The 24,148-nt window shown below is 44.5% G+C and overlaps 1 protein-coding gene across 1 annotated transcript in view; it reads left to right on the top strand.

Moving 5' to 3' along the window:
* The window catches only part of GALNT17 (polypeptide N-acetylgalactosaminyltransferase 17), a 538,869-nt gene that overhangs the window by 212,149 nt on the left and 302,572 nt on the right, over nucleotides 1-24,148 (top strand). The window contains exon 2 of the mRNA XM_003416636.4: nucleotides 2,681-2,864. Coding sequence (XP_003416684.4) covers nucleotides 2,681-2,864 — 184 coding nt within the window. The remainder of the gene's footprint in view (nucleotides 1-2,680; nucleotides 2,865-24,148) is intronic.

Raw genomic sequence — 24,148 nt, 5'->3', positions numbered from 1 at the left:
CGCCACTCATCACAGGCTCGCAGGTGCTCTCTCATGGTGCCAGCTCCCTTTGTACTCGTGGTACCGGGTTCCTAGCTTGGACCTCCTCTGCCTTCTGAGCTTCCATCCTTGTGTGTCTCAGCTCCCTGCTGTAGAGTTGGTTGCCTCATCTGCCATGTGTAGAGGGTAGAACTGTCCATCTCCTCAAACCCTCCTGTGTGCGCTCTCCAGTCCTAACTCTGGAAGCCTCAGTCTCAAACTCAGTTCTCCTCTCTCTCCCTCCACATTTGTCTGTCTCCTGCCTTGTGATGCTGTCTCTTAAATATTTCTCCTCTCTTTTTGATCAATACTTTCAGAAACCAGTTGCCATTGAGCCAGTTGCAACTCATAGCGACCCCACGTGTGTCGGAGGAGAACCGTGCTCTACAGAGCTTTCAGTGGCTGATGATCTCCAAGTAGACCTCAAGGCCTTTCTCCCGAGACACCTATGGGGGGACTGGAACCTCCAGCCTTTCAGTTAGTAGCCGAACGCGTTAACTGTTTGCACCACCGAGGGTCTCCTGACCACTAGTAGCACTGCCATAAAATGGGCCCCCTGCCATCTCTTGCTTGGGCTGCTTCAGGCCTCCAACTGGTGTCGTCATCTGTCATCACCACAGAGCCCAGGCTCTGTCCTCCTTCACCAGCCACAGAACCTTAGAACAGTTGCCATATTCTCAGACTCAGCTTACTCGTTGCTAAGAAAGGGGCGACTGCAGGAGGGAAAGTTGTCAGGGTTCCTGAAGAGCATGTTGGACAGTGACAGGACTTCTCAGGCAGAAAAATGAGGTTCACCTGAGACCGACTCGGCTGTTTCCTCAATCTTTGCTTTTGAACTGGATATTACGGAGAGTAAATTTCTGGTTTCTGAGAAGCAGGAAAGAAAATAACAGTCTTGCCATTATGTAATGGAGAACTGTCCCATGACTACAGCAGGTATCCTGGCCTTAGGCTGTCCTACGAATGCCTTCCTGGGCGGATTGATCTTCCTTTGATCTGTAGAAAGAGCTGTTGTGGTTCAGTGGTAGAATTCTCACCTTCCATGTGGGAGACCTAGGTTTGGTTCCCATCCAGTGCACCTCGTGTACAGCCGCTGCCTGCCTGTCCGTGGGGCCTTGTATGTTGCTATGATGCTGAGCAGGTTTTAGCAGAGCTTCCAGACTAAGACAGCACAGGAGGAAAGGCCTGGTGATCTACTTCCGAAAATCAGCCAGTGAAAACCTTGTGGGGTTGCAGGAGTCAGAGCCAGCTCAATGGCAGCTCACTACGAGGCAGCCCTCTGCAGGCTGCTCCGCCGTGAAAGCCAAGGGAGCCGTTTACATCTCTGGTTTGTGTTCTTCCTTTCAGAGTAAGCATGGGACTCTTATGGTTAAAGTGTTTTGTGTGTGTGTGTGTATGTGAGAGAGAGAGAGAGAGAGACAGACAGACAGACAGGAAGAATACGTCTGATAAGTGTGTATTCAGTAGCTTGAGCACTTGAAATATGGCAAGAGGGAATGAGAGCCCTTAACAACAAGAGTCTCCTAGCCAAGTGGTAACACCTCCCATAACTCTGGGATTTAAAAATTGCCCATCGAACTGTGTGTCACATACAAGAACAATAGGTGTGAAGCCACCGCCATCCCGGGAGCTTGCCATTGCTCAGTGAGGCCTGTTACAGAGGCAGCCCTCTCTCCTTGGCATGGTTATCACCCTCATGCGGTTTTTCTCTGTGATTTATTCTCAAACATTTTGTATTTCCTCCTGCCATTTAGATGAAATTTAAATAAACCATTAGTCAAAGAGGTGTGTGTCAGACTGTTAGACACGTTAAACTGGGGATAAAATAAATCTGTCTCTAGTTCTCTGTTCAAAGGAAGCAAAAACACCATCAGTTGGACAGTTCCCTGTTACTTGTTCTTATTCTGTGCTGGACCCAGGCTCCTCCAGGTCTTTCTACCCTTGTTGTCATTGCCCCATAGAGAAAGGAAAACAGGTTTGAATAAGAGCTCCAGTGTGTCCCATTTCTTGTGCCCTCCTTGGCCTGTATCACTCCCAGTTTAGGCGGTCTCTCTCTCAGGTGGAGTCCGTGGATGGCACAACTGTTTAAGTGCTTGGCTATTAAATGAAAGCTTGGAGGTTCACATTCACCCAGACGTGCTCAGCGAAAGGGCCTGATGATCTACTTCCGAAAGATCACAACCACTGAGAACCATATGGAGCACAGTTCCACTCTGACACATATGGGGTCACCTGAATTGACTCAGTGGCAGCTGGTCTTGGTTTTCTCTCTTATATAGACTCCCATCCCACCCTAGTTCTGAAAGGAGAGAGAGGTTTCTAGTAGTTAACCAAACTTGAACTCTAGAACTCACAGTTGCCTTGACCTTTCTCTCAATATAAATGTTCTCAGAACCAAAGAAAAACCCAAAGTGACCCTACAGGACAGAGTCGAGCTGCCCCATAGGGTTTTCAAAGAGCAGCTAGTGGATTCGAACTGCCAACCTTTTCTTGGTTAGCAGCCTGAGCTCTTAACTACTGAACCACCAGGGCCCCTATCTCAGAGCTTATACCTGGAATTCATAAGTGGAGCATGTATTTTTTTCTGCGACAGGTAATGTTAAAATTTCAAGTGAAGCTAGTGGTTTTCAAATATTTCTTTTTCTCTCCCTTTTTTTTCTAGGCTTATCCAAGTCCCTTGGGCTCATTGAGGGTTATGGTGGGCGGGGGAAAGGGGGCCTTCCTGCTACCCTTTCCCCGGCCGAAGAGGAAAAAGCCAAGGGACCTCATGAGAAGTATGGCTACAATTCCTACCTCAGTGAAAAAATTTCACTGGATCGTTCCATTCCGGATTATCGTCCCACCAAGTAAGTTCTGATTCGGTCGCTCACAAGAACTTGCTCAGCCGTTTGGGTGGGTGTAGACGCTGAGCCTGTGACGTTTTCTCATGTGGTTTGTAACCATTGAGGAAACTTTTCTTCCACGCAGCCTCCTCCACAGCCAATAAACTGAAGACTGTGGATGATGAAATATTACCCAGTAAACCCAGTACTGTCGGGTCAATTCCGACTCACAGCGACCCTGTAGGACAGAGTAGAGCTGCCCCATAGAGTTTCCAAGGAGCGCCTGGCAGATTTGAACTGCTGACCCTTTGGTGAGCAGCTGTAGCACTTAACTACTACGCCACCAGGGTTTCCATGAAATATTAGCTAAAGAAAATATTTTAATTTTTATAAAAGTAATCCAGAAACCTTTAGGAAGGCCTCAGTACAAAACATCTTAAGTAAAAAGAATAAAAAGCACTATGATCTCATTATTTATAGATGACAACTATTTAAGTTTTGGTATGTTGCCTTCAAGTCTATTTATTAATCAGATTGTGAGAATATATAAACTGATTTTATCCTTTTTTCATTTAACATTATATAATGATCATTTTCTGATGTTGTTTATATGATTGTAATCTTCATGGCCGGAAATATAGGTTATTTCCAATTTTTTATTATTATAAATAACTGTTTGCTAAGCATCATCCCTCTCGTATCTTCCTTTGCATTGATTTAATATTTATTTTCTTAATCCACACTTCTATCCCTCTCGTATCTTCCTTTGCATTGATTTAATATTTATTTTCTTAATCCACACTTCTACAAGTATATAGTAGGTCATAGGATAGGAATATTTTTGGAAGCTTTTGGTACATACTGTAATATTTTCCTCCAGAAAGTTTGTACCAGTTTCTACATTGATTTTATGCCTTTTGTCATTTAATGTTATATCATGATCGCTTTCTGATTTTATTAATAATGACCGTTGCTTCCATGGTTGGGAGGAGCCTGGGTTTTTCATTATTATAAAATAACATCTTGAAAACGCCTTCCCACTCATATCTTCATGTGTATTGATTTGATACATAGTGTTAATCCATACTTCTAGAAGTATAATAGATCACAGGATAGGACTATTTTTGGAAGTTCTTGATATACACTGTAATATTTTCCTCCATGAAATGTGTACCATTTTCTACTTGTATTGGAATTCTGTTAGATTCTTGCCAATATTTGGTACTGGCATTTAAAAAAATCTTTGCCATGTTGATAGCTGAGAAAATACATCTCATTATGGGTTCAATTTATATTTTTTTGATTGAAGTTCTTACCTTTTAAAAGGTTTGACTACGCCTTGCACAGCTATTTTATTCTGCATTCTCAGATTTAAGAATTATTTATCTTCTCCTTATGAAACAGAGAAAAGAGATTTGTCATGGAATCAAGATGCTGGAGAAAAAGCTCTGTTTTCTAGACAAGACTGCGTCTTGGTTTCTCAAAAGGACTCTGCTGTTAAATTTGTAGCATGTCTCTTTTTTCATTTAGACGGTGCCCTTGTTTGGAGTAGATTATTTCTTTTTCAAATGGATTTAGTACAAATCAGTTAAGTATCCTGGTTACTGAGAAAAATAGATTCAAGATAAAGAAAATTATCTTAAATGGATTTAAAATTGCAGCATGAGCCCAGAAACCTGTTAAATTCCGCTCTCAGCCTAATAAGCATATATTCATTTTGAATCACTAGGAAAATATACATCACCCCTGTTGGAAGCTATTTTGTGTTCCTGGACTTTTGCTCTCAGAAACATCTGGCTGTTTTCATTCCCTGGTGCTCGCTGATCAGCTTTTCTTATTTGGACTTGGCAAATAAACAGCCATGTTCTCTGCAGTCCTATGAGGATGAAAATGCTTCCAACACACAGCTTACTGGAAATGGGTCAGTTGAAGAAATAGTGTTGTTGTTGTTGTTTTTAGTTGCCGTTCAGTCCAGTCTGACTCATGGTGACCCCGTGGACAGCAGAATGAAATGTTGCCTGGTCCTGCCCCATCCTCATGATCATTGGTATGTCTGAGCTCATTGTTGTGGCCACTGTATATTTTGAGTGCCTTCCAACCTAGGGGCTCATCTTCCAGCACTATATTGGACAATATTCTGTTGTGATCCATAATGCTTCCATTGACTGATTTTTGGAAGTAGATCACCTGTCCTTTCTTCCTAGTTTGTCTTAGTCTGGAAGCTCCACTGAAGCCTGTCCACCATGAGTGACCCCACTGGTGCTTGAAATACTGGTGGCCTAGCTTCCATCATTAAGACAACACACAAGCCACCACAATGTGACAAATTGGCAGAGAGGTAATAATAGAAATTTTAGTGAAGTTGTCAAGGATTTCATTTTACTTGGATCACCAATCAACACCCATGGAAGCAGCAGTCAGGAAATCAGATGACGCATTACATTGGGCAAATCTGCTACAAAGGACCCCTTTAACGTGTTGAAAAGCAAAGATGTCACCTTGAAGACTAAGGTGCACCTGACCCAAGCCGTGGTGTTTTCAGTTGCCTCCTATACATGTGAAAGCCGAACGATGAATAAGGAAGGCTGAAGAAGAAAGGACGCCTTTGAATTGTGGTGTCGGCGAAGAATATTGACTATACCATGGACGGCCAAAAGAACGAACAAATCTGTCTTGGAAGAAATACAACCAGAATGATCCTTGGAGGCAAGGATGGTGAGACTACATCTCGCATGCTTTGGAAATGTTGTCAGGAAGGATCAGTCTCTGGAGAAGGACATCATGCTTGGTAAAAGAGAGGGTCAGCGAAAAAGAGGAAGGCCCTCAACGAGATGGATTGATATAGTGGCTGCAACAATGGGCTTAAGCATGGCAGCAACTGTGAGGATGGCGCAGGACCGGGCAGTGTTTCGTTGTGTTTCATTGTGTTGTACATAGGGTCCCTATGAGTTGGAGCCGACTTGATGGTACCTAACAACAACAATAACCTATAGTGTGCCAGATGGTTTCCCCACACTAGAGCTAGAACACTGTGTAAGACACGATCCTGGCCTTCTTATTCTCTAGGGAGGGAGACAGATGTGCAGGAAGATTGCTTCCATGCAGAGTGGTCTACGTTGTGGGTGTCAGGCTGGAATGATGCCCAGGATGTCAGGGAGGGTCTGGGGCAGTTTCTTTCTTGAGGTGTTGTCTGAGCTGAATCTTGAAGGACCACTAAACATTAGAAGGTTGAAGTGTGAAAAGAGATAAGCATTGCCCAGGCAGGGGAACAGGATGAGCAGAGATGGAGATCAGTGTACAAGTATGGCATGCTGAGGGAGGGATGCACAGCTCAGTATTGCTGTGCAGTGCAACATGGTGGCTTGGATGCACCACTGATATCTCGTCTTTCCTGAAACTCTACTAACATGGTAGTAAAGGAGCAGAGACGATGGAGACTCACAAGGGAACACTGAACAGGCTCAGGGATGACAACAGGGAAGAGACAGATGCCTGTAACTAGTGGATGATGCAAAGAGAATGGTGACTGACTTCGGGAGCTAGAGGAAGGTGGACCTGTCCTTTTGGATGAGGTGGAGAATTGTGGTAGGAGTGGAAGGATGCAGCCCAGCCACCTCTCATAATCCCGGACAGACTCAGAATTGGAGGCACCGGGGACTTTTGATGGCCAGGAGATAGATTTGAACAGGCGAGGTTAGTTATTTGCCTAGATCCTTTCTCCTACTTGGCACAGCCAGTAACTACCCTTTCTTACCTGGCGGGATACAGGAGGTTTACTCCCTGGAGATGCTGAACAAGAGAGGCTCTGGGCTTTTAGTTCATAGATGTAGCCTACACCAAACCAAACCCAACCTGTTGCCGTGGAGTTGATTCTGACTCATCGTGACCCTATAGGACAGAGTAGAATTGCCACATAGGGTTTCCAAGGAGTGGCTGGAGAATTTGAACTGCTGATCTTTTGGTTAGCAGCTGAGCTCTTAACCACTGAGCTACCAGGGCTCTAAGATGTGCATAGGGCAGGGGATAAGCCTGTGTACTAAGCAGGTATACCCTCCAGCCTCGTTACCCCGCCAGCCTCTCCTTTCCTACTAGGCAGGTGTTTGAGGAATCTACTGAGGGAACCATCCAGCTTAAGGACAATGTTGATAGAGCTGAGGGTTGAGGATTCCCCAACAAAATGCCCGGGCTCTGCTCCTGGAGGTGTGCCCCTTGTAAAGCTCCAGCCATCAACATAAAGCTGTCCTACTCTTAAATAAGAAAGGATAGCCGGGGCGCCTAGATATCTCAGGAGAGTATCTGTTATAAAAGACCTTACGCACAATAACAACAACAGAAAAGGCATTTGGAGGAAACAGAGACTCCAATCTTTAAAACTATAATTGCCAACTTAGAACGTTAATGGGAGACATGGTATCCACAAAATAAGAACAATGTGTTACGTTAAAGTGATAACCAGAGAATTAAAAGAAATCTTGGAAATTAAAAATTAGATAGGAGAAATAAATAATTCAAAAAAAGGTCTGAAGAAACCCTAAAGAAAATAAATAGAAAGAGAAGAAATTAAAAAATAAATCAGTCGAGCAGATTTGACATTAACCCATAGGAATATCAGAAAGAGAGAACAGAGAAAATAGAGAGAAGGAAATTGTTGAATAAATGATACAGGAAAACTTTCCAGATACAAGAAAGCTTCCCGGAATTGTATCACATGAGGTCCCAGATTAAAAGAGCTCACCCAGTGCCTACATGATGAATGGAAACAAAAAAATAAAACCCACATCAAGAAACCTAAAGGTGAAATTTCAGAATAGTATGGATGAAGAGAAAGTTCTAAAAGCTTCCAGAGAGAAAATGCAGATCAAATACAGAGGGCATGGGATTTCTCAGTAGCAACATTAGAAACTAGAAGATAATGGAACAAAGCCTAAGTAATTTTGAGAGAGAGAAAAAATTATTTCTAAGTTAGAATTCTATACTCAGCCATGTTATCTATCAAGAGAGAGCACAAAGTAAAGGCATTTTCAGACATGTAGGTTCTTGACAAATTTACTTTCCTTGCATCTGTTTTCAGAAAGCTACCCAAGGATATGCTCCAGTGAAACAAAAGGGTAAAGTAAGGAAAAGGATGATACAGGAGCCATGAAACAGGCGATTTAAATGGGAGAAGGCAGATCCCAGAAATATTATGAGGGGGTGTTCCAGGGTAACATTCTGGGATGACAGCTATGTAGCTGACTTAAGAAGTAGCCATTTCACACTGGAAAAGGAGGATGGAAGTCTCCAGGAGGGATGGTCCCATTGGAGGCGATATTGAATTATTTCATTACCTGGTGTTTTTGACTGTGAAGAATTTTTTTATCATTCTTTCAGAAAGTTTGGAGCCGAATTAGTGATAGACACAGAAAACTAAGCTTATGAAAAAGTGAAGCAATAATTAACTACCAAAAACAAAAAGTTCTTCGAAATAGGAGTTGCAATTCCATGCCGTCTGTGGATTGGCTGTGAAGAATATAGTCATACAAATGTAATTACTGGATATTGATTTAACCACAAATTACGCTATAACTATAATGGAGATGGAAGGAAGTGAAATGTGTGATGAGGTGTTAGTGTAAGAAAATTAATTCTTCATCTCCAGGAACAGGAAATCAATTGAAAATGTCTAAAATTTAAAAACCAAAAAAGAGTAACGTAATCATTCTGATTTGAAAACATGGAGATTACAGGGACAGGATGAGACTGTATGAGTTTTGTTTTGATAAAATAACAATCAGTTAAGAAGTAAATGTAAATCCATACAAAAAAAAATTAAGTGCAAGATGGGTGGGGTGGAAGAAGGGGTTGGAAAACTAGGTCGAATGCCTTTGACTGTGTTTGCCTTTTTAGAGTATTCTGGCAGCTATCTGGAGGATGGATTTGAAGGTGGAATTTGAGATGAATTTGAAAACTTGCCCACAGGCCATACATTGTAAATTCTGAACTCCGTGGCAAAAGTTACTAAATTAACTTTGTTAATTGCAGATGAATCCTTGCCATCAATGAGTGACCAGGATCTTGCCTGTAGAAGTGGTTTCTCTGATATTTGAGCCCTGAGGGATATGAAGGCAGCTGGGGCCACAGTGGGTTCCTTCCTCCATTGATGTTGTTGTCAGCTGCCATCTAGTTAGCCCTGAACTCGTGGCAACCCCATGCACAATGGGATGGAACCATTGTGATTCAAAGGGGTTTCACTGACTGATTTTTGGAAGTAGGTTGCCAGACCTTTCTACCTAGTCCATCTTAGTCTAGAAGCTCTGCTGAAGCCTGTCCAACATCATAGCAACACACAGCCCTCTGCTGGCAGACGGGTGGTGGCTGCACGTGGGGTGCACTGGTCACAGACTGAACCTGGGTGTCAGGCGAGAATTCTCATCACTGCCCCCCATCTTTCTTCTAGTGCAGCCCGAAGCCCAGGAGAAATTATCCCCCAGTGAGCAGGATCCTTCCTGATAAGCCCCAAACAGCTTTCGAGTATTTAAGTTGGCTGATTTCACTGCAGTTTTAAACAAAAAACCTCAAGTTGCTTTCATTTTTATTGTTTTATTACTAAAATATTACTCTTGAGAAAATTGTTGCTGTTATAAATATGATTGAATTTTTAGGTAGTAGTGAGATTTTTTTTTTTAACCATTTGTTTGTCCTGTTTTATGCCAATGGATTCCAAAATGTTGTTTTCCTTTTTATTTTAATTCTGTGATTTTTCTCCTTCCGCTAGACATTTTAAATTTGTATGAATCCCCAACTGTCAATCTTTCCATTTTTATTTCTTCCATTGCATTAAAGCTGAGAAAGCTATCATCTCTCAGAATACTTATAAATATTGTATTCTGTTCTGTGTTGCTTTTCTATCACTCTTTTATATTTCACCCCTCCATCCATCCACAGTTTATTTTGGAATATGCTGCAAGTATATATATCTTTTGTTCCAAATGTCTGTGGTTTATTTTTTCTTTTTCCAAACCAATATGTTGAATAATCACTCTTTTTCTCTCATTTGGAGCTGCTACATATGTTACCTTTCTTGTTTTTATATAAGATGTGGCTTATTTTCTAGACTCTGTAGTATCCTTTAGTCTGTATTTCCTTCCTTCCTCCCTCTCTCCGTCCCTCCCTCCTTCCCTTCTTTCCTTGATATTTGTTGAACTGAAGTCTCCAAAGTGCCAGGCACTGGGATGGAGATAGAGAGAGGAGTGAGGTGTGCCTGGCCCCTGGGAAACCCAAGACGAGTGGGGGTGGCAGGTGACTCTTTGCTGCCCTTTGGATCGTTTTCAGAGGAAGTCAGATAACTGAACGGGCAATTCTGAAGGAGTCAGAGGGCTGCACAGAGGCGACCTTGAGCTAGATCTTAACCATGAGCAGGAATTTTCCCTCTGAAGAGAAAGCAGGCCTTTGGGAGGGAGAACAGCATGTGTAATAGCACCAAGAGACGGAAAAGTACTTAGATTTCAGGGTCTGGGGATCAGCAAGAAACAGATGGCTGGAGCGTGGAGCTTTCCAGAGTGAGTTATAGGAGAAAAGGCTGGAGGGAAAGGAGCAGGACAGATGTGAAGTGTCTCGTATGTAGCCGTGTTTCAGTGTGGGGACTTTATCCCTGTCAATGGCCAACCCCTGAAAGATGTGCATTATTGCTGTCATTTTCCTTTTTTAAATGATGATAACTGTGGCAGAAATGTGGAGGGCCGACTGGAGGAGATGGAGGCTGGTAGCAGGATGGCTAAATATGAGTATCTTCTATTCAAGAGATGACTAAACATAAGCCTTCACTCAGCCAGCATTTGTTGAGTGCCAACTGTGCGCGAGGCACTGCCCAATAGAGCGAAGAGGAGGGCTTCTAATAATGAAGTGAGCATCTTATTGTTATTATAGCAGTACTTGTAAGGAGCCCTGGTGGTGCAGTGGTTAAACACTCGGCTGCTAGCCAAATTGTGGGTGGTTTCGTCTCACCAGCCACTTCCTGGGAGGAAGATGTGGCAGTCGGCTTCTGTAAAGATTGACTGCTTTGAAAACCCCATGGGAACAGCTCTCCTCTGTCCTATAGCATCGCTCTGAGTCGAAATTCGACTCGAAGGCAGTGGGTTTGGTTTTCTGGTTTATACCACCTATGTGTAACCTACTTCTCTGTAATAAACCAGGACCTAAGCAGGAATGGAGTGGGAGGGCTAGATTCAAGAAAAACCTGCTGAGAATCAGCAAGGTGGGACAGCGAATTGGATGTCGATGAAGTGGGTGCTCTCAGAAGTTTCTAGCTTGGGAGACTGAGCAGAAGTGGCTTCATTAACTGGGGGTGAGAATTCCGCAGAGGTCATCTTTTGTAGGGGAAGATAGCAGCTCTGCTTCTCCAGGGATCTCTCCATAGCTAGGCTGTTTTTCGGGTAACCCTGTGAGGTGAATCTGGCCAGCTGTAGTCATTGCTTGGTTCTGTGTGTGCAAGCAAAGACGTCAGCTTTGGTGACAAGCCGTCGTCTTTGCGGAAGCCAAGGAAGGCTTTATAAACCCCCACGGAAGGCTTTATAAACCCCCACGGAAGGCTTTATAAACCCCCACGGAAGGCTTTATAAACCCCCACGGAAGGCTTTATAAACCTCCACGGAAGGCTTTATAAACCCCCACGGAAGGCTTTATAAACCCCCACTTCTTTCCCTTGCTGTCATGGGTTAAATTGTGCCCCCCACCCCGCCAATATGTGTTGGCATCCGAGCCCCTATACTCGTAGCTAATGTTACGGATTAAATTATCTCCCCCCAAAATGTGTGTTCAATCCTAACCCCTGTGTCTGTGGATGGGATCCTGTTCGGAAATTGGATTATTTATTATTAAATTAAATAGTAGTGGAGTGCGGTGAGTGCTCCCTCTCATCCCTTCTGAGTTACAAAGGAAGCAGAGTAGCCAGAGAGACACCCACACGTGAGGGAAGCCCAACTCCAGGTCAGGAACAGCTGCAAACCGAGAAACCAAGGAAGGCCCGGGACCACCTCGGTTCCACAGGAGTTGGAACTGACCCTCCAGCACCGAACGACAACCCCCACAGCCTACAAGGAAGGGGTCAACACAGCTGAGACCCTGATGTGGACTTTTAGCCCCCAGAACTATGAGAAAATAAATGTTGTTTAAAGCCACCCACTGGTGGTATTTGTGTTACAGCAGCACTAGGTAACTAAGACACCTGCCAAGCTAGACTGTCCTGCATTACGTCACAGCATGCTAATGGGCCGCCTGCCCAGGGATCTCGTGATGTGGGAGGGGACCAGCCAGGAGCACAGAAGTCCGTGTGCTTACTGAAGCCACGGCTGAGATCCTGTACACGTTTCACTGCCCGCCTCCTCCACTCAGAGCCTTGTCGGTAATTTATGGGCAGCTTCTACTGCTGTTATCTCCAGTTTCTCCTTTGGCCTACTTCTTATAAAGCCAGATGTCAGGTTTCTTGGGAATTCATTTTACTCTCCTCAGGAAGTCTCCTCTTTCCTTTCCTGCCAGAAGCCCATCCCTTTGTATTCCAGCAGTGTCTGCTTCCGCAGGGCCTGTGGGGTGTCTGCGGACTGTCCTTACGGCATGTTCAGCAGACACGCGTGTTGGATCCGCAGGTCAGAAATGATGTCTGCAATGACAATGGACTTAGGGGTCATCGAAGTCCAGTGGGTATTTTGGGTTGAGTGGGTGAGTGTGGGGGACAGGGGTGGTGGCAGATGAGATGGCCCATGACGAGTCTGTGATGAATGTCATTATAATTTAGTGTTACCAATTATCCTAGTTTCTTAGTTGTACTATCACAAATACCAGAAGTGGGTGGCTTTAGCGAACAGAAATTGATTTTTTCACAGTTTAGGAGGCTAGAAGTCTGACTCAGGGTACGGCTCTAGGTGAAGGCTCTTTCTCTGGAGGCTCTGGGGGCAGATCTTTGTCTTTTTCCGTGTTTGTTCCTTGGCATCTGTCCCTCCCCACTCCGCACCCCCGTTCGTCCCTGCTTCTGTACCTCATCTTTTCTTTCCACATCTCAGAAGGGATCAGGTTTAAGACATACCTGCACTGATACGGCCTCATCTGCATAACAAGGAAAACCCTGTTCCAAATAGGATTGCATCCACAGGTAGAGGGCTTAGGGCTCCAGCACATATTTAAAAACAAAAACAAAAAACCAAACCCGTTGCTTTTAAGTCAATTCTGACTCATAGAGACCCTATACGACAGAGTAGAACTGCCCCCTAGGGTTTCTGAGGAGCGGCTGGTGGATTCCAACTGCCAACCTTTTTGGTTGGCAGCCACAGCTCTTAACCACCACGCCACCAAGACTCCACGTATATTTTAGGGGGGCACAGTTCAGCCATAACACCGATCTACTCCAGGAGTTCCTAGATGGTTCTAACAGTTAATGTGCTTGGCTGCTAACTGAAAGGTCGGAGGTTCAGGTCTAACCAGAGGCACCTTGGAAGAAAAGCCTGGTGATCTACTTCTAAACATCAGCCATTGAAAACCCTGTGGAGCAGTTCTACTCTGACACGCATGAAGTCCCCATGAGTCAGAGTCACCTTGATGGCAACTGGAAAAAAAAATCTGATCATCGATTAAGACCCAACTCTTGTTTTCCCGGAAACCCTGGTGGCGTAGTAATTAAGAGCTATGGCTGCTAACCCAAAGGTCAGCAGTTCCAGTCCATCCGGTGCTCCTTGGAAACCCTATCGGGCAGTTCTACTCTGTGCTGTAGGTCACTATGAGTTAGAATCTACCTGTTTTCCCACTCATATGAAGAGGACATTCTGATTGTTGTAGTTGTGGCTGGATTTTTTTTTATCTGAACCATTCTTCAGACAGTAGGTACCTGAGCCTTTGGCAGGCAATGCTGCTTCACCCCGTATCTCACAGGTTGGTTTTCAAATAGAGCGAAAGTGCTTCTAAGAAGGCCAAGAATCTTACGTGGGCAGAGAGAAGCTGTCCAGCGAATGCTTGTTGGTTGAAATAATAAGTGGGTGCCTGTGCGAGAGACTGCCTCACAAACCACAATAATTATTGCCTTTATTGACTGCCTTTATGTTTTTGTCACTGTGCTGCGTGTTTTACTGATCTCATTTACATTTAACAGCTCTCTAAAGTAGCTGTTGCCATCTCTGTTCTGTAAATGAGGAAAGGGGACTTAGAGAGGGTGAGGAATCCCTTAAGGTTACACAGCAGTAAGAGAGAGGGGGAGTCATCCCTTACGGTCACACAGCAGTAAGAGAGAGGGTGAGTCATCCCTTATGGTCACACAGCTGTAAGAGAGGGTTAGTCATCCCTTATGGTCACACAGCAGTAAGAGAGAGGGCAAGTCATCCCTTATGGTCACAGAGCAGTAAGAGAGAGGGTGAGTCATTCCTTATGGTCACACAGCTGTAAGAGAGGGTTAGTCATCCCTTATGGTCACACAGCAGTAAGAGAGAGGGCAAGTCATTCCTTATGGTCACACAGCTGTAAGAGAGAGGGTAAGTCATCCCTTATGGTCACACAGCAGTAAGAGAGAGGGTAAGTCATCCCTTATGGTCACACAGCTGTAAGAGAGAGCGTAAGTCATCCCTTATGGTCACACAGCAGTAAGAGAGAGGGTAAGTCATCCCTTATGGTCACACAGCAGTAAGAGAGAGGGTAAGTCATCCCTTATGGTCACACAGCTGTAAGAGAGAGGGTTAGTCATCCCTTATGGTCACACAGCAGTAAGAGAGAGGGCAAGTCATCCCTTATGGTCACACAGCTGTAAGAGAGAGGGCAAGTTATCCCTTATGGTCACACAGCAGTAAGAGAGGGTAAGTCATCCATTATGGTCACACGGCAGTAAGAGAGAGGGTGAGTCATCCCTTATGGTCACACAGCTGTAAGAGAGGGTAAGTCATCCATTATGGTCACACAGCTGTAAGAGAGAGGGTAAGTCATCCCTTATGGTCACACAGCAGTAAGAGAGAGGGTAAGTCATCCTTTATGGTCACACAGCTGTAAGAGAGGGTAAGTCATCCCTTATGGTCACACAGCAGTAAGAGAGAGGGTAAGTCATCCCTTATGGTCACACAGCTGTAAGAGAGGGTAAGTCATCCCTTATGGTCACACAGCTGTAAGAGAGAGGGCAAGTCATCCCTTATGGTCACACAGCTGTAAGAGAGCGTAAGTCATCCATTATGATCACACAGCTGTAAGAGAGAGGGTAAGTCATCCCTTATGGTCACACAGCTGTAAGAGAGAGCGTAAGTCATCCATTATGGTCACACAGCTGTAAGAGAGAGGGTGAGTCATCCCTTATGGTCACACAGCTGTAAGAGAGGGTAAGTCATCCATTACGGTCACACAGCTGTAAGAGAGGGTAAGTCATCCCTTACGGTCACACAGCTGTAAGTACTGGAATGCGGATGCAAACCGGATGTGCCTGTCTCCCAGCCTGTCTGCGTCCCTCCCCAAGCTGCCTCTCCAGCTACTGCCCTGCCTTCTCTTCCGTATCTGCTGAGCAGAGTCTCTCACTCCATGCAGCTTGTCAAGAGGAAAAGAAATTTTGAGTCATAGAGAACAAGGACAGTTTGGGCCTGTGTATGTGAGCGTGTATGTATGAGTGTGCGTACGTGTGTGCACACGTGTGCATGTGTATGTGTGAGTGTGTATACTGCTTTAGTTGTCTTGGTCCTTTAATTTAACTCTTCCAATTATAACAAAACTCCACCACCAAAGGGACCGTGTCTCGAATTTGACTAACTGTAGATCATTATGGCCCGTTGCTGTTGATGGTTGCTGTCGAGTGGCCTCTGACTCACGGCGATCCCAGGGACATCAGAATGAAACGTTGCCCAGTCCTGCACCGTCTTCACGGTGGTTGGTGTGCTTGAGTCCATGCTTGCGGCTACTGTGTATTTCGAGTGCCGTCCAACCTAGGGGCTCACACTCCAGCACTGTACAAGGCAATATTCTGTGGTGATTCATTGGGTTTTCATTGACTAATTTTTGGACGTAGATCACCAGGCCTGTCTTCCTGACTCAATGGCAACTATTCAGCAGCCTGTCCACCAGTGGTGACTGTGTTGATATTTGAAATATTGGTGACATAGCTTCCAGCATCACAGCAACACACAGGCCACCTCAGTAGGACAGACTGACAGATGGGTGGTGGTAAAGGCATCTACAACCAAAAAAACAAACCCATGCCAAAGCAAACCTGACTCACAGCAACCCCACAGGATAGAGTGGAACTGCCCTGTAGGGTTTCCAGCGAGCGACTGGTGGATTTGAACTGCTGACCTTTTGGTTAGCAGGCGAGCTCTTAGCTACTGTGCCACCAGGGCTCTAAAGTCACCTAGTCTCCCGTATTTCTGAAAAGCCTCTACCAGCAGCTTCCAGGCTCCACTGCACATGGTAATTGCCTGGGAACTTCTAAGGCTTGGGACGCCCAGGCTGTACCCCAGGGCCGTTAAATCAGAATCTCTGGGAGTGGTGCCCACGCATCGGCATTCATTTTGTGTGTGTGTGTGTGTGTGTTAAAATATATATAGCCTAACAGTTGGCATGTGAACTACTCTAAGTGTACAATCCAGTAGCATTAGTTGCATTTACCATGTTGTGCACCCATTGCAGCTATAATAAACCCTTGTCATTTTCCTTTTTCTTTTTTTAATAGCCACCCTTGTGGGTATGAAGTGGTATCTCATTATGGTTTTGATTTGATTTGCAGTTCCCTAATGATTTTTTTTTTTTTTAATGATTAATGACATTGATCATTTTTTTTATACTTGGCCATTTGTGTTTTTTTTTTTTAAGAAATGTCTATTCAAATCCTTTGCCCATTCTTTGATTGGGCTTTTTGTTTTTGTTGTTGAGTTGTAGGAGTTCTTTATGTATTCTGGATATTAACCCCTCATTAGGTCTCCCAAGTATGTCCTCCCCTTCTGTAGGTTGATCTTTGGTTTCTTCGTAAAGTCCTTTGATGCACAAAAATTTTTAATTTTGATGAAGTCCAACTTACCTATTTTTTTCTTTTGTTGTTTGTAAATATAAGCAACACGTGTCTTAGGCTGGGTTTTCTAGAGAAGCAAAACCAGTGCAGTGTCTATATGTATATATATATGCATATATATGTGTGTGTATACATATATGTGTGTGTGTGTGTGTGTATGTATGTAGAGAGAGAGAGAGAGAAAGGTATATATCAAGGAAATGACTCATGCAGTTGTAGAGGCTGGAAAGTCCCAAATCCATGGTTCAGGCCGGAGGCTTCTTCTGACTCACATAGCTGCAGGGGCTGGCAAACCCAAGATCCAAACCTTGGAGGGTGACGAATCCCAAGATTGGCAGGCAGGCTGCTAGCTCAGGTCCCAAGAACTGGAGGTCAGATGAACAGGAGCCAGCTGCAGGATCCAAAATGAACAAAAGCCCCCAGGCTTTGCCAGAATGCTCCCCTATATTGAATGCAGGCCACACCCCCCAAGGAAACTCCCTTTCCACTGCTTGGCTACTCACAGCAGATCTCATCATGGAGGTGATCACATCCTTATATGACTGCCAGACTACATCATAACTTCCAAGCCACTGAGAATCACATCCTTGACCATCATACCAGGCAACTCTAGTATCTCACTTAGAGGACTGAGAACCAGTGGACTTACCACGTTTCTCAAAGGGCGGTCCTTGGACAACCTGCATCTGATCACTGGGGTGAGAGGGTTATTAAATATGGCGAGTCTTAGGTCCTACTACAGAGTTAATAGATCCAAAGGTGACTGTAGGTTTGCATTTTTAACAAATCCCGTTGGTGATTCTTATTTATTTTTTTTTTTTTAAGTTTTGAGAATCCTTGGGGCCCTACCATTTTCTGAGAATATCCGTATGTAGGGGCAGGTAGAAGAGAGAGCGAGGGTCAGGGCCTGTGGGGAGGCCTTCCGCTTTTGGGACTTACTGGGCGTTGTTGTTGGCTTAGCTGAGCCACTTCTACTTCCCCTCGTTCCTCTCCGTCCTGTGTTCTGTAGCACATCCATCTATTTAATACATGAAGATAAGTAGAAATTGACCTGATTTTGGATGAGTTTTCTCTTAGAATTTCATGATACCTCACAAAATGGTTGACAACTCTTGGGGTGACTCAAACTTAGGGATGTAGGGCAGAAAGATACAAAGCAGAGATGCCATTTCCAGTGTGAGGGGTGTCACAAACATGATGGAGGTCAGAGAGTTCACTAATTTTGGGGAAAGATTCCTGTGTTTTCCAGGGGCAGTGCCTCCCTGGCTGCCCAGAGGTGTAGGAATTGGCAAAGTTAACATCATCTTTTATTGACATCTGAAAGGATTTCCCTCCAAATGCATTAAAGCAGGGCTGCAGTAAAGATTCCTCTTCATTTCTGTTCTAGAGAGCTTTCTGGCCAAGTTTCGGTTTCTTGCATGGGGAGCATGAAACCAGTGGGTAGAAACCGAAGTCAGCATTGCCCTACCTGTGCCAATGGGACTGGTCCTTGCCCTCTTTACAACCCCCAGCATCCCTGAGTTCCAAAATCATGTACCCTAGATGTTGATGTGACTATGGGACACGGGATTCTTGATGTATTAGCTTCAATCTAACCGATGTTGGGATTTGTAGACTGGATGTTCTAGCTCGTGTAGCCCTTCAGATGTTATGCAGGGATTGGGGGTACTTGAGAACAGTAGGAGGGAAGAAAACAAAACCAAACCATAGTTGCCCTCCAGTCCACCTGACTCATGGTGACCCACGTGTGTCAGAGCAGAACTGTGCCCTGCAGGGTTTTTAATGGCTGGATTTTGGGGAGTGGATTGTCAGGCCTTTCTTCTGAGTTGCCTCTGGCTGAACTCCAACTGCTAACCTTTTCAGTTAGCAGCCAGTGCATCACCCATTTAAACCATCCAGGAGCTCCAGGAGAGGAATAGCTCATGGCATTTAGTACTCAAAAATCCCCCTAGTGCACGTAGCTAGGACTCTAGACCTAGCACCGGTGCTTGTTTCTAGAGGGTTCTCTGGCCTACTCAGTGTCCCCACTGCCCCTTACATCAGTGGTTTAGAACAGACTCACCCCAAACTGGCAAACACACATACACACATACTCTCTCTCTCTCTCTCTCCTACAGAAAGGCCGGTTTAGGCAGCCTGCCTAATTGCACCTGAATTTGTTCAGTGGATGGTTACATGAAATACTCTCCTGCTAATGCTTGTTCCCAGCTCTGAGAATAATCAATAGAGGCAAACATCTCTGCAGTCAGCATGTCCTTTATGTCTTGAGTTCTGGGTTGTTTTGGGTCTGTGGGTACAGTAAACACCCCCCAAAGTGGCAGCAGGAGAGTGCCACAGTGCATTGTAAGGAGGTGAGATTTACAGCTTTGGGAGAGCTTGGGGGAATCAATGAGGCTTCTGGTGGGACGGGAGAGTTGACTAAATTCAGGTATTAATGGGAGCGCCACGTGTGCGGTGCAGAGGGAGACAGACTCATCACTATTACAGATGGTACGTCCTTTGAGTTAATTTAGAAGAAATTCTGATTCGCCAACAGAGCTAGGATGAATGCGAGAAAAGGAAGACGGTGGCATATGGAGGGAACATATTTGTTCTTGGAAAATCAGTAGAAAATGTTTAATGCCATCATGACCTCATTTGCATAAAGATTGTCATAGGCAGCAAAGCGAATGAAAGCAGAGAATGCGCGATGGAACCAACGCTGTCTGAGCTTCCTTTCATTACGAGCGGCATAAATAATTCAATTGAATAGATAAATATAAAATTGCTTCAAGTGGATGTACTGCAAATTGTTATTCCTTGAAAATTCCCGTCACGGTGCACGTCTCGATGATGAAGTAACGCGATTATACCTCAGCGTACAGCGCCTGGCTGTACCCTTGACCCTTTGTGGTTATATTGAGCTCTCTGTAGCTCTCAACTGTTAATCACAGATAAGTTCTTCAGTTGTGCAGTCCCATTCCTCACGTGACCTTGAAGACATTAAATACGCCTTGGCTTACCTTCCTGGCAGCGAAAGCAGTGCCAGTGTGCACGTGGATCTGCTTAAGCAATATGTGGTGACCAGAAGTTTGATGCATTTTGGGCTGTGTCATGCTAGACACGTGATTCTGAATAAATAGCTGGGACTCCAGTGGTAGAATTAGAGCCACTGTTTTTGCCGTATGAAGTCTGATCAGGGGAATTTTTTTTCCCCCCAAGAGGTAGATGCCATTTTTATTCCCCTTTGACAGATGAGGAAACCGGGGCTCAGAGAGGTTAAGATTACGTAACTCAGCTAAAGTAATACAGCTAGCAGGCAGTGAGCCTGGGTGCTCGGGGGAACTCTTGCCTACGTATAATTTGTGGCATGGTGACAATTGATGGTGGTGTTGTTGTTAGGGCTTCTGGTTGGCTCCAACTCGTGGCAACCTCACGTATAACAGAAGCGTTGCCCGATCCTGCACCATCTTCATGTTCGCGGGTATGTTTGAGTCCATTGTTGGAGCTACTATGTCAGTCCATCTCATCGAGGGTGTCCCTCTTTTTCACTGACCCTCTGCTTTACCAAACATGATGTCCTTTTCTAAACAATTGGTAGAATTAATCGATCACTTGACTCAACAGACATTTTTGTGGTCTGTGCAGATAGGACTGGCCAGGTACGATGAGATAAGGCTGTAAGAGATTGTATGAGGCAGTCCTTGGACTCATTAGAATTTATTTATTTTTCAGTAAATACTCATTGAGCAACTCCTGTGAACCAGACATTATCTTGGATGCTGAGGTTATAGTGACAGACAGATAATAAACTGGGAAAAAAATACAAGATAATTATAGATTGTGGTGAGTGCACTAAAGTCAGTAAACGGGTGGTGGATATGTAGAATGGTGTAAAAGGTTAAGTGCTCAACTGCTAACCAAAAGGTTGGAGGTTCGAGTCCACCCAGAGGTGCCTCAGAAGAAAGGTCTGGAGATCTTCTGAAAAGTCGACTATCGAAAATGCTGTGGAGCACACGTGGGGTGGCTGTGAGTTGGAATCAACTGGACAGCAAGGGGCCTGAGTTTCAGTTTGGGATATGGAGAGTACGTGGAAATGAGGGTCTACTTTAGGTTGGGTGGTGAGAGAGGGTCCACTGAGGAGTAGCAGAGATGGTGACAAGCCGGCAGTTCCGAGGCCTGGCAGAACAGCCCTGAGTTTGGAACGGGCGTGGCATTATTTAGGAACTGATAGCACATCTGGTTTGTGCTCAACTGCTAACCTAAAGGTTGACAGTTCAAACCCACCGAGTGACACCACAGAAGAAAAGGCCTGACAATCTGCTTCCCATAAGATTACAGCCAAGAAAATTCCATGGGGCAGTTCTACTCTGTAACACAAGGAGTTGCTATGAGTCGGAATCGAGTTGACAGCAACTAACGACAACAACAGCAGCAGGAGATTCTGGCAAAGGATTTGGGGGGCTGGAAAGGTTGGTAGAAGCTGATCTTGCAGGACCATGGACAATGGTAAAGAATCTGGGTTTTCTTCCAGCGGGGATAAAAGCGGCAGTAAGAAGCCACTGGGGATTTGACATGGGAGAGTGTCGGGGTGGGTTTATGTCTATCCAGGTTCAATTTGAGTGCTGTTTGGAGAAGGGATTATGGAGAGCCAAAGTGAAGCGAGGAGCCCGGCTTGGAGGAGAGCACAGGTCGGAGCTGATGGTGATTCCCTCTGGGGTGAGCAGGGTAAGATGGAGGAAAGAAAGCCGGATGAGGTTTATGTTGGAAGCCATCAAGGAAGACTGTGAGCTAAGTTTTAGGTCTAAGCAAAAGGGTAGGTGGTGGTGGTTGTTGTTGGGTGCTGTCAAGTGAGTTCTGACTCGTAGCGACCCTGTGCACAACAGAACGAAACACTGCCCAGTCCTGCGCCATCCTCACAACATGCTTGGGTCTGTTGTTGCAGCCACTGTGTCAGTCATCTCATTGAGGGTCTTCACTTTTTTGCTGGGCCTCTACTTTATCATGCGTGATGTCCTTCTCCAGGGACTGACCCCTCCTGACCACATGTCCAAAGTGTGTGAGAGGTAGTTTTGCTATCCTTGCTTTTAAGGAACACAGATTTGTTCATTCTTTTGGCAGTCCACGGTATATTCAACATTCTTCACCAACACTGGAACTCAAAGGCGCCAGTTCTTCGTTCTTCTTTATTCATCGTTCAGCTTTTGCATGCATGTGAGTCAATGGAAAACACCATGGCTTGGGTCAGGCACACCTTAGTCTTTAAAGTGACATCTTTGCTTTTCAAGGCTTTAAAGAAGTCTTTTGCTGCAGATTGGCCCAATGCAGTGCGTCATTTGATTTCTTGACTGCTGCTCCCATGGGTGTTGATTGTGGATCCAAGTAAAATGAAACCCTTGACAATTTCGGTCTTTTCTCCGTTTATCATGATGTTGCTTACTGTTCCAGCTGTGAGGGTTTTTGTTTTATGTTGAGGTGTAATCCACACTGAAGGCTGTGGTCTTTGATCTTCATGAGTAAGTGCTTCAAGTCCTCTTCACTTTCAGCAAGCCAGGTTGTGTCACCTGTGTAACGCAGGCTGTTAATGAGTCTTCCTCCAGTCCTGATAGGTGGTAGTGCCGTTTAATGAGATGGAGAAGACTTTTCAACCAGCAGATCTGGGGGGATATTTAAGAGTTCTACCCTGAGTGTATTAAGTTTGATTTGACTTCCAGTCACACAATGAACCAGTTAACAGGTACTGTCAAGGTGGTTTCGACTCATGGTGACCCCATGCATGTCAGAGTGGAACTGTGTTCCAGAGGGTTTTCAGCGGCTGACTTTGCAGAAGGAAATCACTGGGACTTTCTTCCGAGGTGCCTCTGGGTGGGCTAGAACCTCTAGCCTTTTGGTTAGCAGCCGAGTATGTTAACCATTTGCACCAGGGACTAAGGAGATTATTATTGGTATCATAGTTTTTTATTTTATTTTCATTTTGACATCACTTCAGTCTTACAGAAAAGTTGCAAGAATAATACAAAAAAGTTCTTCACGCAGATTCCCCAAATGTTATCATTTTAGCAAATTTGTATCTCTCTCTATTTTTTTTATATATACATATAATTTTTCTCCTGAATCATTTGGGAATATGTTGCAGGCATGATGCTCCTTTACCTCTAAATAGTTCCAGTGTGTTTAGCTTGAGAACAAGGAGATTCCCAGACGTAACCACTGTGCAAAAGAATTGTAAGACAAATCCACGAACCTTGTACAGATTTCACCAGTTGTCTCAATAATGCCCTTTAGAGCAAAGTGAAGTCCTAGATCAGGTATTGTATTGGCTTGTCATGATTTTTTGCTTTGAAACAGTCCCTCAGTCTTTCTGTTTGTCTGTCATGACCCGGATGTTTTTGGAGACGGCTGTCCAGGTACTCTGTGCAATATCCCTCAATCTGAATTTGTCTGATGTCTCGTCAGAACTAGACTGAAGTTGCGCTTTTGTGGCCGGAATACTGCGAAAGTGATGTTGTTTTCGTCTCAGTACATCTTCTCAGGATGTACGTGGTATCCGTCTGTCTCATCACGGGTGGGGTTACTGTTGATCCCGTGTTTCAAGTGGTGTCTGCCTGGTGTTTAATTACGTTTCCTGATACGCCCAGTACAATGTTGAGTTAATGAGAGAGTGGGCATTGTTTCCTTGTTCTAGGGGGGAAAAAATCAGCTGCTATTGAGTCGATTCTGACTCACAGCGCCCCGTGTATTACGGAGTAGAACTGCTCCATAGAGTTTTCAGTGGCTGGTTTTTTGTTTTTTTTTCAGTAGAGTGCCAGGGTTTTCTTCCAAAGCACCTCTAGGTGGGTTCAAACTGCCAACCTTTCAGTGAGTAGCCCAGCACTTAACTGTCTAATGAGATTACCATATTTGAATGAAAATAACACAAGAGTTACACGAGCCTCCTCTGCTATTTTTCCTAAGTGGCTATGCTGAGTGTATTATATGTGTGGGCGTGTTTATGTTATTTTTGGAAAAGTGCTGTAACTCTGTAAACAGCCTTCCCCCAGGAATTTATCCATTTCATCTAGGTTTTCAAATTTTTTTATATGGAGATAGGCAGAGGAGCCTGTTATGGTGTTCTGTTTCGGTGGTTATTTCTCCCTTTGATTTCGTATTTATGCTTTCTCCTTTTTTCCCGATTAAAGTTAGTTTTTTTTTTTTTTTAGAGGTCGTCAATTTTGTTACTTTTTACAAACCGGGATTTTGACTTATTGATTGTATTTTGTGTTTTTCTATTCTCTACCTCATCGATTTCTGCTTTTATGTTTATTATTGCCCTCTTCGTGTTTTCTCCTGGTTTACTTTA

This window comes from Loxodonta africana, chromosome 12, assembly GCF_030014295.1.
Source record: "Loxodonta africana isolate mLoxAfr1 chromosome 12, mLoxAfr1.hap2, whole genome shotgun sequence".
In the NCBI taxonomy this organism is placed as follows: Eukaryota; Metazoa; Chordata; class Mammalia; order Proboscidea; family Elephantidae; genus Loxodonta; species Loxodonta africana.
This window is presented reverse-complemented; position numbering and strand designations above follow the sequence as displayed.